Below are 13,576 nucleotides of genomic sequence, written 5' to 3'. Positions count from 1 at the left end.
GATATGGCGGAGATCCATGAGGGTCTGTATGATATGGACTCCGTGATGGAGGAGTCCATGCAGAGCGTGAGCACTGCGTTGACTGTCATGGGCAAGTGCACTGCCTGCTTCATTGAGAGGGTGCAACTCCCACGGAGAGGCAGCTCCAGGGACAGGAAGAGGGGTTCCTGAAGTTGCACTCAGACCTACAAGCTCTCACACAGCACTGACCTCAGGTGGTCAGTGTCAGAGTGGGAGATGGATGAGGCACCCAATATCCCAGCTAGGTGGCCTTCCATCAATGGTGTGTAGGGAGGTCCAGATCGACCCCACGTTGGTGCATGAGCTGTCTGTCATCTCTGCGGGCTCCTCTCATGGCATCCGGGATGACAGCAGCAGCTCCTTCACCCTTCCACCAGTGACTGTGGCACCTGATGAGGCTGTGGCGACCGAGAAGATGCCAGCTGTGGCACTGGCTGCTCACTCCCAGGCGGGGCCAGCACAGGCCAGAGGACGACTGCCAAGGTCAAGGCCAACAAGACAGCAGAATCAGCAGGCTGTATCCAATGCTGGTGCCAGCGAGGGGGGAGCACCTAGAGGTTGCACTTGCAAATATCAGTTAAAGGCTCAATGAGCATAAGAGGGATGGGTCACGACTGATTTTATCTTCATTTCTGTTTACTTTATCTATACTGCTCCGGGATTGAAGACCAGAAACGTTTATGTAAATGGTTTTGAACTGTCACAAGGGGAAGAATTTTCTCCCTGTTGGGGAGATTGTGCGGGAGCGGGCGCAGGCGTGCGCGCAGCCAGTCGCCACCTGTGATGAGCTGGGTGTCACCATTTTACGTGGGCGGGCCAATTAAGGCCTGCCCAGCGTGACGTGCGCCCAGAAGCGCTGAGCACTACCTGTGCGGGTGGGCGGGCGGGGGGGGCAGGAGTCGTTGCCTGAGTCGGGGCCTGTACTCTTTCGCACGCATGCGCACAAAAGAGCACAAAATCTCCCTGAGGCACAGAGCTGCCTCAGGGAGATCAGTTTAAGTTTAAAAAACTTTAATAAAGGAAAAAAAAATTTTAGGGACATGTCCCCTCATGTGAAACTATTAAATGAGCTGGGACATGTCTATGAATTTTATTAAAATTTTTTTCAAACCTTTAAAAACCTTTGTGAAACCTCATTCCGCCCATGGATGAGTTTCCATGAAAAATGCAAAGGCACTTGGGCTCTTTGCCTGCCCGCCAACCTTAAGGTTGGATCGGCAGCTCAGTTTACTGTTTCAACTGATAGTTAACTGGCCTTAATAGACCTTTGAACGTTTGGCAGAGGCGCGCAGCTGACTCGGATGCATGCTCGCTGAACTGAAAATCAGAATGGCGTGCGGTGACATTAGGACGCACGCCCGACGTCACCATGTGTCGTTTTATGCCTCAGCGAGTGGGCCCCGCCCCCGCTTGCCAAGACGAAGATTCTGCTCAAGGAGATAAATTTTGTTTTTGTTATCATGGCCTGTGTATGCTACACCTTTTTATTTTATTGGTGCAGGGTACACCAGTATGTAATACTGGACCTAAGTGGCTCTGAACTTTATTGTTCTATGTGTTCAAATGAAAGGGTCCATTCAGACATCCGGGACGGAGGAGGCAGCCCTGGCATGCATTTGAAGCTGATCTTTAGTAGTTTAGCTGAAGGAACGTTGAATCAAGACATCCCTGGTGTCCCTGCCTCCCAGGAGTTTATGGAGGTCTGGCTCCACGCCCTCAGTGTTCTCCTCACCTTGCTCCTCTTCTGACTCACTACCGGACTCATCATCTGTGGCATGTGCAGCTGCGTTAAGATCCCCTTCCTCCAGTGGGTCCCCCCAGTGCCAGTGTCAGATTGTGGAGAGCGCAGCATACAACCATGATCAGTGATACCTGCTCTGCCGAGTGTTGCAGTGTTCCCCCTGAACGGTCCAAGCACTGGAAGCGCATTTTGAGAAGACCTATAATCCTCCCTACCGCCGTCCATGTGGAAGTATGACTTGTATTTTAATGCTTTTCTGCCTCTGTTCTTGGATGGCAGAGAGGCATCATGAGCCACCTCTTCAATTGATAGCCCCTGTTATTCGACAGCCATCTATCCATTTGGGCTGGAGCACTGAAGAGCCTCGGCACCTGGGAGTGTCTCAGGATGTACGTGCCAGGGTACCTTGCACAAACTTTCAGAATCTGCATCCTGTGGTCACACTATCTGCATGTTCATGGAGTGGAATTGCTTCCTGTTGACGAAGGCCCGGGCTCACCCACCGGTGCTTTGATGGCCACATGTGTGCAGTCAATGGCACCCTGGACGCTGGGGAACCCAGCAATCGCTGCAAAGCCTCTGGCTTGCTCAGCCTGGCTGGCCTCATCTGTATGGTAAAGAATAAAGGTCAGTGCCCATCTGAACATAGCTTCTGTCACCAGCTTGTTGCAACAGTGGACAGCTGATTGGGAGACTCCACAAAGATCCCCCACTGAGCCCTGGAAAGAGCTGGTGGCATAGACGTTGAGGGCTACTGTGACCTTCAAAGCCACTGGCATTGGGTGTCCACCCACATAGTTGGAACTGATCTCAGGGCCAATCATGTGACAAATGGAGGTGACGCTCCCCCTGAAGAGGCGGAGCCTCCTTTGACATTGCACCTCGGACATATTGGGATAGTTGCATCGCCGCCTGTAAACCCTGGCAGCATGATTCTTCTGCGGCCCCTTCCGCCTTGGGCTTCCTGCTGACCCTTGTGCCTGCACCTCTCCTCCTATAAGTCCCTCCCTTGAAAGCTGCATTGAGACACCTGGCCTCCTCCCCCTTCTGCCCCTCTCTTCCTCCTCAGAGGAGATGTCTCCAGCAGAGACCACAATCCCCATTACCAGGGTAAGGGAAGGCTGTCTCATATCTGGAAGGGTCCACATGGTCTAAATCCTCTGAGGCCATGGCAGACAGCAATGAGTCCTGAAATGAAGCTTGGAAATGCTAAGAATGAAGCCCCAAACAGAGATGAAGCTGCCAAGTACCAATAAGCAACCAGCTGCAAACTATCTCCAAAACTGCTCACTACTCACACTGGCAATGCTGCTGACCCTTTTTAGCCTGCTCTTGGATGAGGTTTGTGAAAATGTTGGCTAGCCGCCTGCCCATTTTGCTCATGTGATGAGCAAAAAATTGCACAGGCAAAGTAAAATCAGTCAGTTGGACTGTTAAGGGCCTTAAGTGGCTTGGTACCAGCACGTGTCCACCGAGCAAAATATTGCACGAGTGGACAATGACATTGGGACGTTCGCCCGACGTCATCGTGAACTATTTTACTCCTAATCGGGTCGGGCGCACCGATAATAGTTTTCATGGTCATTATTCTTGAGACTAGCTTTGAGTTCCAGATTTATTAATTGAGTTTAATTTCATGGTGGGATTCATGGTCAGTAGCAATCTCTGCAATACAGACTGAGAGAGGTGAGCACTGTTGGAGAAGAGGGAGACTTAGGGGACTCTTCAAACTGAAGGCATTCATGAAGGGCTCCCTCTTCAGTGGTGAAAAAGTACTGCAAAGCTCCTAAGGATGGAAGATTGACCGCTCCAGAAGAGTGCTGCAGCTGCTTCCGGACCCCTGTGAGCATTGCAGCCGCTAATGCTGCCAATTAATTCAACCACCTGTGGCCTGCTGAGCTCCCGGCAAGAGATCACCTCTGCAACATGGCCCAGCTCCCAACAGAGTGTGGAGCATGTGCGACACCAGGAAAGTTGCAGTGCTGGGGGAAAATAGTCCTTATTATTTTTATTGCCTGCTCAGCCCTGTGAGCTGCTGATTTCCTTGGCAGCCTGCCTCTGAGAGAGTCGCCCAGAGGTGGGACAGCATTGAGGAGCAATTCTAACAGGGTTTCCCGCTGCTTTCCCAGCCCCCCTCCACAGGCTTCAAACCCATCTCCATGGGGCTGGGAAAATTCAGCACATAGTTGCTGACTTTTTTACACAAGAGCCATATCTTATTTTTACAAGCATTGAAATAGATTTTTTTAAAAACTTTTATTGATCAACTCTGTAGAAGAGGAACAGGCAAAAAATGTTATGAGATTTCTGCCAAAAAATTAATACAAAAGGGGTTCCCCTGTGTTTGTTTGAAGGTGCTCCTTTCTACTTGATTTGTTATCATGCATCCTCGTAAGAAATAAAATGTTCTCTTCACATTTCTATAGTCATTAAATGAAACATATTTTATTTTTAAATTATTTAAATTACATAATGCAACCCTTCCTAATCACATCTTTTGCAACAATCACCAGGACATTGATGTGAGCACATTGTAATTAATATGTTATTTAATTTCATGTATTTACCAAATTTTGTTTTTCATTTCAGAACAATCGAATTAAAACCTCCAAATATAACGTTTTCACATTCTTGCCAATCAACTTGTTTGAACAATTTCAGCGAATTGCCAATGCCTATTTTTTATTTTTACTTATTTTGCAGGTAAGTGTTTATCTTAATCTATCTTTATGTTACCTTAAAACCCACCAGTTTGGCCCAACTTTTCGTCACCTTAATGACTCCTCCTTTGGTTTGGCATTGATTTTTGCCAGTTGAGGCTTCTGTGCAGCTCCTTTGGACATTTCCTACATGAAATCCTATATAAATACAAATTGTTATATTGTTCAATGAATTCCTCTCAAAGTAATTCCCTTTCAATAGTAAATAACAAAACATTTCCAGTCTTTCCTGTGAATTCATGTCCTTTGAGAACACAAGATTTCAAGAGATAGGAGCAACAGACCATACGGTTTATTAAGCCTGCTCTGCCATTCAATATGATCATGGCTGATCTTGGGCTTCAACTCTATTTTCCAAACTGCACCTCATATCCCTTGATTCCCTTAGAGAACAAAAATCTGCCTATCCCAGCCTTAAATATAGTCAACGATGGAGCATCCACAACCCCCTGGGGTAGAGAAATTCAAAGATTCACAAATCTTTGAGTGAAGAAAGTTCTCCTCATCCCAATCCTAAATGATTATCCTCTTATCCTGAAACTGTTTTACATTTTGCAGCCAGCAGAAATTACCTCTCGTTGTCTACCCTGTCAAGACCCTTCGGAATCTTTTATGTTTCAATGAGATCACATCTCATTCTGCTAAACTCCAGAGGATATAGGCTAGGGAGTAGTTGCATGCCTCTTCAGTGCACTAGTTTGTTAGTACACTCCTTGAGTACTCTGTCCAATCTAAACTGATATCAGGTTCACAATGCTAAAATGCATCTCCCCACACTTCTCATGTATTGAATTCCATCTGCCACTTGCCTGCTCATTTGTTTTGTTAAACGTTAAAGGCTTCTGCACTTAAATTATTATCTCCCAGTGAAACCCCAAGTTCTGGTCCATGCATTTGTCCATGCATTTATGCTCTCGTTTATGGTTGCTTCTACCAGTGTTCCATCCTGCACCTGGAGTTGATATGGAGCTCTGCAGACTTTCTTGCTGTAGTGTATTAAATAGCCGTGGCTTCTTGGTGCCTGAATCCTACTGTGGCTTGCCACATTTGGGGCCACCTATTTTTGTGCAAGGCTGCCTCAGCGAAGAAGACCATATGCAGCATTGAGGATCTGCCTTCTGCTGTCAAAGTTTGTGAGGAGCCTCCATTTCCTTCAGCCTGACTTTTCTCTACCCTTTCAGGCCCTACATGTACTTCCTTGGTTGCCTGGAGTGGCTCAGCTCCTTGCCATGGGAGATGCACGGCTGGCCCATCTTGCCCACTCATTGCTCCGTAGATCTCATGGATGAGGCCATGCTCTGGAGGTCTGTGCACATCTCTTGCATCTATTCGGTTTTGTGCTCCATGTCTCTCTCCAAGATGCTAACCACTCTCCCAATGGAGGGCACCATGTACTCACATGCCATAGAAGTGTCGCAACTCATGGCATGGATCTACTCCTCCAAAACTTGTGGATGCAGCTGCACTGCCCCTGGAAACTCCAACGAATGTTCATACATTTGATGCAACTGCTGAAGCAACTGCAATTTTACTGATGACACCAGAGGCTCACCATCTGCATGAAGCTGAGCATCACTGGGCCTCTTCTCACTTCTCCGAGGGGAAGTGCCCACAGCTGTCATTGCCTCTGTCACTTCCTCTGGTGCATCTGTGCAATGTTCACCAGATTGTGACACTTGTTCTTTATGCAACAAAATTTACTGTTCAGCGTATGTTTGTGCTGGTGGAGGATGTGTTGGAATAAAGTGGCTCAGTATCTTCTGATAGTACTGCATGCCTGAACATTCCATTGTAGCAAGAGTCCTCGTTTCTTACTGCTGCTGTATCTGATGGAGAGACATGATTCAAGTGAAACAACTGATAACTCAACCAAGCCCTGGTGTCTCCACTTGATCAGAAGCATTATGAACACACTTTCCCTGTAAGCACAGACATATGCAGTGGATGTTATCGCCTGGTGTTGCCATATACATGGGATGATCACCTGGCCTCACATTTAATGCATGTCTTTGAATTCACGCTGGATTTCCAGTTTGCAACTCAACACCACTCACCTTTCTAGACCACATTAGGTCATGAAATCTCTTCCCACTCTGCTCCTGTCTCATGGCCTCCAGAATACTGGTCACTTTGAGATACTATACATGTGCAGCACCATGCACTGAGTGGTATGGTGACTTGGCTGTTCAGCCATCTCAATGCAGCATTCACCCGTCACTGATCATGGGATTCGAGTGCACATAAACTGGACACTTCAATGTGGATATTAGCGCCTGGTGTTGCCCTAAACATGGGCTGATCACCTGGCCTCACATTTAATGGACGTCTTTGAATTCACGCTGGATTTCCAGTTTGCAACTCAACACCACTCATCTTTCTAGACCACATTAGGTCATGAAATCTCTTCCCACTCCGCTTCTGATAAGTGACAAGTGATGCTCGCACCACACAAGTGCCAGGCTACGACTATCTTTCTCCATCAAGAGAGAATCTAATTGTGTCCCTTTGACATTCAATGGCATTACCATTGCTACATTCCCACTATCAATCCTGAAGGCTACATTGACTAGAAACTGAACTGGATCAGCCATATAAATACTGTGGCTACAAGATCAGTTCAGAGGCTGGGGATGAGGCCAATAACTCACCTTCTGTCTCCCAAAGTCTTCCCACAAGACACAAGTCAGGAGTTTGATGGAATACTCTCCACTTGCCTGGATGAGCGTAGCTTCAACCTTCAAGAAGCTCAGCAACCACAAAGCATCCTGCTTGATCGATGCTCCTTTCTCTACCTTCAACATTCATGCCCTCCACCACTGAAGCACAGTGGTAGCCGTGTGTACGATATACAAGATACGCTGCAGAAACTCACCAAGGCTTCTTCAACAGCATCCCAACCTCTGTCACCTAGAAGGACAAGAGCAGCAGATGCATGGGAACACCATAAGTTCCCCTCCAAGCCACACACCATCTTGACTTGGAACTATACTGTTGCTGGATCAAAATCCTGGAACTCCCTTCCTAACTGCTCTGTGGGTGTACCTGCACCAAATGGTCTGCAGCAATTCAAGAGGGTGGCTCATCACCACTTTCTCAAGGACAATTGGCAATGGCAACAAATGCACAATTGCCAACAATGCCCACTTTCTATGAAAGAACATAAAAAAGGTTCTTGCAATGACTTCTTGTCTGCTTACTATGTCTCCCACTTCCAGCCTTCTGGGGAGGCTGGAAGTGGGAGCTGAGAGTCAGAGCGGAGGTTTAAAAAGAGCGGGAGCTAGACTCAGGGCTAAAAGTGGTGCCAGGATATCGCGATTCAAGAAGTGACATGACGCAGGGGAGGCAGCTAGTTGGTAAGTAGGGTCAGGTGAGTATTTCTGCTTCTACTTTTTCTACTAATTAAACTGCTGCAGTTCATTAGCTTAAACAAAATAAGGTGAGGACTTTGGACTGTTTTGGGAGTGTTTGGAGTGGAATTAGGCCCCTAGCATAATTGGTATTCTTTAAAGGGAGTAACTAACGAGCTTAATCTAAAGGGAAGTCATGGCAGCAGAGCTCACACGCACTTCCAGTGTCCATGACGACCATGTGTGCAGGAAGTGTGTCCAGCTGTAGCTACTGGCTAACCGCATTTTGGAGCTGTAGCTGCAGGTGGATTCACTGTGGAGCATCCGCGATGTTGAGATTATCGTGGACAGCATGTTCAGTGAGGTGGTCACGCCACAGGTAAAGACTGAACAGGCAGAAAGGGGATGGGTGACCAACTGGCAGATTAGAGGAAGGAAGGTCGTACAGAATCCCTGTGGTCATCCCCCTCTCTAACAGATATACCATTTTGGTTACTGTTGGGGGAGATGACTTCTCAAGGGAAAACAGCAGGAGCCAAGTCCATGATACCGCGGGTGGCTCTGCTGCACAAGACAAGAGGAGCGGAAGAAGAGTGGTAGGACTATGGTGTTAGGGGATTCAATAGTAAGGGGAACAAACAAGCATTTCTGCAGCCACAAAAGGGACTCCAGGATGGTATGTTGTCTCCCTGGTGCCAGGGTTAAGGATGTCCCGGAGAGGCTGCAGAGCATTCTGAAGGGGGAGGGTGAACAGCCAATGGTCGTGGTACATATTGATACCAATGACATAGGTAAAAATAGGGATGAGGTCCTATAAGCTGAATATAGGGAGTTAGGATGTAAATTAAAAAGTAGGGCCTCAAAGGTAGTAATCTCAGGATTATGACCAGTGCCAAGTACTAGCGAGAGTAGAAATAATATGATATATCAGATGAATACATGGCTGAAGAAATGGTGTTGGGGGGAGGGATTCAGATTCCTGGGACACTGGGACTGATTCTGGAGAAGGTGGGACCAGTACAAACAGGATGGGTTGCATCTGGGCAGGACCAGGACCAACGTCTTCGGGAGGGTGTTTGCTAGTGTGGTTGGGGAGGGTTTAAACTAGAATGGCAGGGGGATGGGAACCTGAGCAGGGAGACGGGGAAGGAGGAAACAAGTATAGAAACTAAAGACAGATAAGTAAGAAGCAAAAGTGGAAGGCAGAACAAACAAGGGTGAAAAACAAATGGGGTCATAGTGCAAAATAAAGCTAAGGTGACTAACAAGGTTAAAAAGACAAGTCTAAAGGCATTGTATCTTAATGTGCGGAGCATTCACAATAAGGTAGATGAATTAACAGCGCAAATAGATATAAACAGTTATGATAAAGTTGCACTTACGGATACATGGCTGCAGGGTGACCAAGGATGGGAACTGAACATCCAGGGGTATTCAGTATTTAGGAAGGACAGAAAAACCCAGGGAAAGGAGGTGGTGTAGCTCTGTTAGTAAAGGAGGAAATCAATGCAATAGTGAGGAAGGATATTGACTCAGAAAATCAGATGTGGAATCTATTTGGATAGAGATAAGAAACACCAAGGGGCAGAAAACATTGGTGAGGGCTGTCTGTAGGCTCCCAAACAGTAATGAAGATGTAAGGGAAGGCATTAAGCAGGAAATTAGAGACGCATGCAATAAGGGTACAACTGCAATCATGGGTGATTTTATTCTACATATAGGTTGGACAAACTAAATTAGCAATAATACTGTGGAGGGGGATTCTCGAGTGTGTATGTGATAGTTTTTTTTGATCAATACATTGAGGAACTAAGTAGAGAGCAGGCTATCCTGGACTGGGTATTGTGTAATGAGAAAGGATTAATTAACAATCTTGGGGAAGAGCGATCATAAAATGATAGAATTGTTCATGAGGATGGAGAGTGAAGAAGTTGAATCCGAAACTAGGGCCTTGAATCTAAATAAAGGGAACTACAAGGGTATGAGGCGCGAGTTGGCAATGATAGATTGGGGAACCTTACTAGCAGTGTTGACAGTGCATAGGCAATAGCTTATATTTAAGGAAAGTATGCTTGAATTACAATAATTATTCATTCCTGACTGGTGCAAAAATAAAACAGGAAAGGTGGCTCATCCATGGCTCAGAAAATAAATTAGGTATAGTATTAGATCCAAAGAGGAGACACATAAAATTGCCAGAAAAAACAGCAAGCCTGAGGATTGAGAGCAGTTTAGAATTCAACAAAAGTGGACAAAAAGAGCAATCAAGAAGGAGAAAATGGAGCGTGAGAAAGTAAACTTGCAAGGAACATAATACCTGACTGTAAAAGCTTCTATAAATATGTGAAGATTAGCGAAGACAAATGTGGGTCTCTTACAGTCAGAAATGGGAGAAATTATAATAGGGAACAAAGAAGTGGCAGAAGAATTGAACACATATTTTGGTTCTATCTTCACAAAAAGGGACACAAATAATTTCCCAGAAATGTTAGGGAACCAAGGATCTAGTGAAAGGGAAGAATTGAACAAAATCAGTATTAGTAAAAAAAAAATGGTGCTAGAGAAATTAATGTGGTTAAAGGCTGAAAAATCCACAGAGCCTGATAATCAACACCCCAGAGTATTAAAGGAAGTGACTTTGGAAATATTGGATGCAATGATGGTCATCTTCCAAAATTCTATAGACCCTGGAGCAGTTCCTACAGATTGAAGGGGGGCAAATGTAACCCCACTATTTAAAAAAGGAGAGTTACCGAAAAAACAGAGAGTTACAGACCGATTAGCCTAACATCAGTAGTGGGGAAAATGCTAGAGTCTTATTCTAAAAGACGTGGTAACAGAACACTTGGAAAGCATTAATGGGATTAGACAAAGTCAGCATGGGTTTATTCAAGGGAAATCATATTTAACTAATTGATTGAAGTTTTTTGAAGATGTAACTAGTAGAATAGATAAGGGAGAACCAGTGGATGTAGTGTATTTGGATTTCAGGAAAACTTTTGATAAGGTCCCACATAAGAGGCTAGTGGGCAAAATTAAAGCACATGGGATGGGGGTAATATATTGGCATAGATTGAGAATTTGTTGACAAACCGTAAACAGAGAGTGAGAATAAATGGGTCTTTTTCCGGGTGGCAGGTGATGACTAGTGGTGTACCACAGGGATCAGTGTTTGGATCCCAGCTATTCACAACATATAGAAATGACTTGGATGAGGGAACCAAATGCAATATTTCCAAGTTTGCTGACAACACAAAACTGGGCGGGGTTGTGAGGAGGATGCAAGGAGGCTCCAGGGCGATTTAGACAAGTTGTGTGTGTGGGCAAACAGATGGCAGATGCAGTATAACATGGATAAATGTGAAGTTATACGCTTCGATGTGAAAAACAGAAAGGCAGAGTATTATTTAAATAGTGATATATTGGGAAATTGACAGCAGTCAATGAAAGTAAATAGCCAGGTGCAGCAAGCAATTAGGAAGGCAAGTGGTAAATTGGCCTTCATTGCAAGAGGATTTGAGTTCAGAAGCAGGGATGCCAGTTATATAGGGCCGTGGTGAGAACACAGCTGGAGTATTGCATGCAGTTTTGGTCTCCCTACCTAAGAAAGGTATACTTGTCATAGAAAGAGTCCAGCGAAGGTTCACTGAATTGGTACTGGGGATGGCAGGACTGTTGTATGAGGACTGATTGGTTCGACTGGGCTAGAGTTTAGAAGCATGAGAGGGAATCTGATTGAAACGTATAAAATCCTAACAGGGCTAGAAAGACTGGATGCAGGGAGGATGTTTCCCCTGGTTGGGCAGTCTAGTACCAGAGGCCACAGCCTCAGACTCCAGGGCAGGCCATTTAGGACTGTGATGAGGAAAAATGTCTTCACTCAGAGGGTGGTCAACCTGTGGAATTCTGGGCCACAAAAAGCTGTGGAGGCCGGGTCACTGAGTATATTCAAGAAAGAAATTGATCATTTTTTTGGATATTAGGGGCATCAAGGGGTATGGAGAGAAAGCAGGAATATGGCATTGAGATAAAGGATCAGCCATGATCATATTGAATGATGGAGCAAGCTTGAAGTGTTGAATGGCCTACTTCTCCGAGTTTCTATGTTTCCACGTTTCTTGACTAGGCTTGCTGCTCTCCTCCTTCTCCTGGAAACAAGACATCTCTCTTTATTCTTTCTGCCTGCAGGAATGCCTCCTGGGAGGTGTTGCTGAACTGTGAAGTAGCCCTTCCTTGTCCTGAAGCCAATTCTTCATTGCCTGTGTTGCTCTTGACCCCCTTGTTTTTGCCTGTGTCTGCGCCCTTCCTAAATGCTGCGCATGTGCCTTTAAAAATGCCGCATTAGTGCACGTTGCTGGCATTATGACCTGCCCAAATCCCTTAATTGGTGGGCTCCCCTGCCTGCCGGTCCTTAATTGGTTCTTCCTTGTAAATGACTCAGAAGGTCAGCTGCCTGCTTGTGTGTACCTGAATATCCCGCACCTTCTGAGTTCCGCCCGCACCCCCCCCACCTCCCCCTCCACCTGACCACCGCCATTGGGTCAGCTGCCCAATTGGTAAAATTCAGGCCGAAGTCGTTTCAAATCATTTGGGTGCTTTGTTGAGGCTGTGATGGGGAGGCTCTCTAAATGGGAATTTCATCCAAGCTCCTCCTACTCTGGTGCTGTAATTTTACTGGAACCGTTGCAAAAACCCTCTTTATGTCCAAAGTTATTGTGATGGAGCGGAAGTAGCTTAAGGAAACCCTGTTTTCTGAATGGATGAGTTCAAAAGGCTTCCTAAAGTTGTATAATTCTGAGATTAATTAAAATATCCTGAATTTCAACAAACATGCTTTTATGAAGTTTTATAATAAAAGTTGTTTTGCTATGAAGTAAATCTAAGTGCTAAAATATTAATATTTCAGTAAAAAAACTCATATGCACGTGATAGAAATTTATTGTTGGCATAAAATGATGGTCTTCAATATACAAACATTTGACTGGCTTTTTCGCCAGGGTGGGGACCCTCTAGCTCTTAATTGACTTGAGCTGGGAGGTCCCACCTCCAAGAACTGCTAACTAATTAAATGGCCCGCAATTCTCTGTTCTCAGCTGTGCCACTGGAAACAGTGGTCACGTCTGGGACTACATCTAATTCCCAGCGATGATCATTACTGGAGCTGCACACCAAGCTAAGTTGTGGGTGGGGCAGGGGACTCACTGGGAACAGACATGCCAGCTGGGATGAGGGGGGCAGGGGTTGCTGGCATTTACAGGGTAGGGCGAGTGGAAACGTGGGAGAGGGAAAACCTTCACTGGTGAGAGCTAATGAGCACAAGAGGCCTGAAAAGGAGATAAGCCCTAACGCTCACCACCAACCCGAGCAGTGAAAGCTGCCTGGCTTCACACTTGGCACCGGCTTCTGCCCACTGCAGCTAAAATCCCGGCAATGGTAGGAGGAGCCGCTTAAGTGACCATTAATTAGTCCATAGGCTAAACTAGCCCACAGGCAGTCAGGCCTCCTGATGCCTCCCCCACCACAGATAAAATTGCTGCAGGGATGGGGTTGGGTGAGTAGGTGCTGGGTACAATGCTTATGGCATGGTGCCAATTTTATGCCTGCCACCCCCCCCCCCACTGCCTACTAATCTGCCTCCAAGGTGGGTGTAAAATTCTATCCATTCTGTATGAAAAATATGGAAAGAAGATAAGCAGTTTCAAATAAAACAGTTGCAGCAGACTGAGTCATTAAAATGTAAATGAACT

At 45.9% G+C, this 13,576-nt stretch overlaps 1 protein-coding gene across 1 annotated transcript in view; it reads left to right on the top strand.

Annotated features, from left to right (window-relative positions):
- atp8b5b (ATPase phospholipid transporting 8B5b) overlaps window positions 1–13,576 on the top strand; it is a 306,737-nt gene that overhangs the window by 34,445 nt on the left and 258,716 nt on the right. The window contains exon 3 of the mRNA XM_041183329.1: window positions 4,352–4,465. Within this exon, the coding sequence (XP_041039263.1) occupies window positions 4,352–4,465 (114 nt within the window). The remainder of the gene's footprint in view (window positions 1–4,351; window positions 4,466–13,576) is intronic.

The sequence above is a fragment of the Carcharodon carcharias genome, chromosome 1 (genome assembly GCF_017639515.1).
Source record: "Carcharodon carcharias isolate sCarCar2 chromosome 1, sCarCar2.pri, whole genome shotgun sequence".
Classification (NCBI taxonomy): Eukaryota; Metazoa; Chordata; class Chondrichthyes; order Lamniformes; family Lamnidae; genus Carcharodon; species Carcharodon carcharias.
This window is presented reverse-complemented; position numbering and strand designations above follow the sequence as displayed.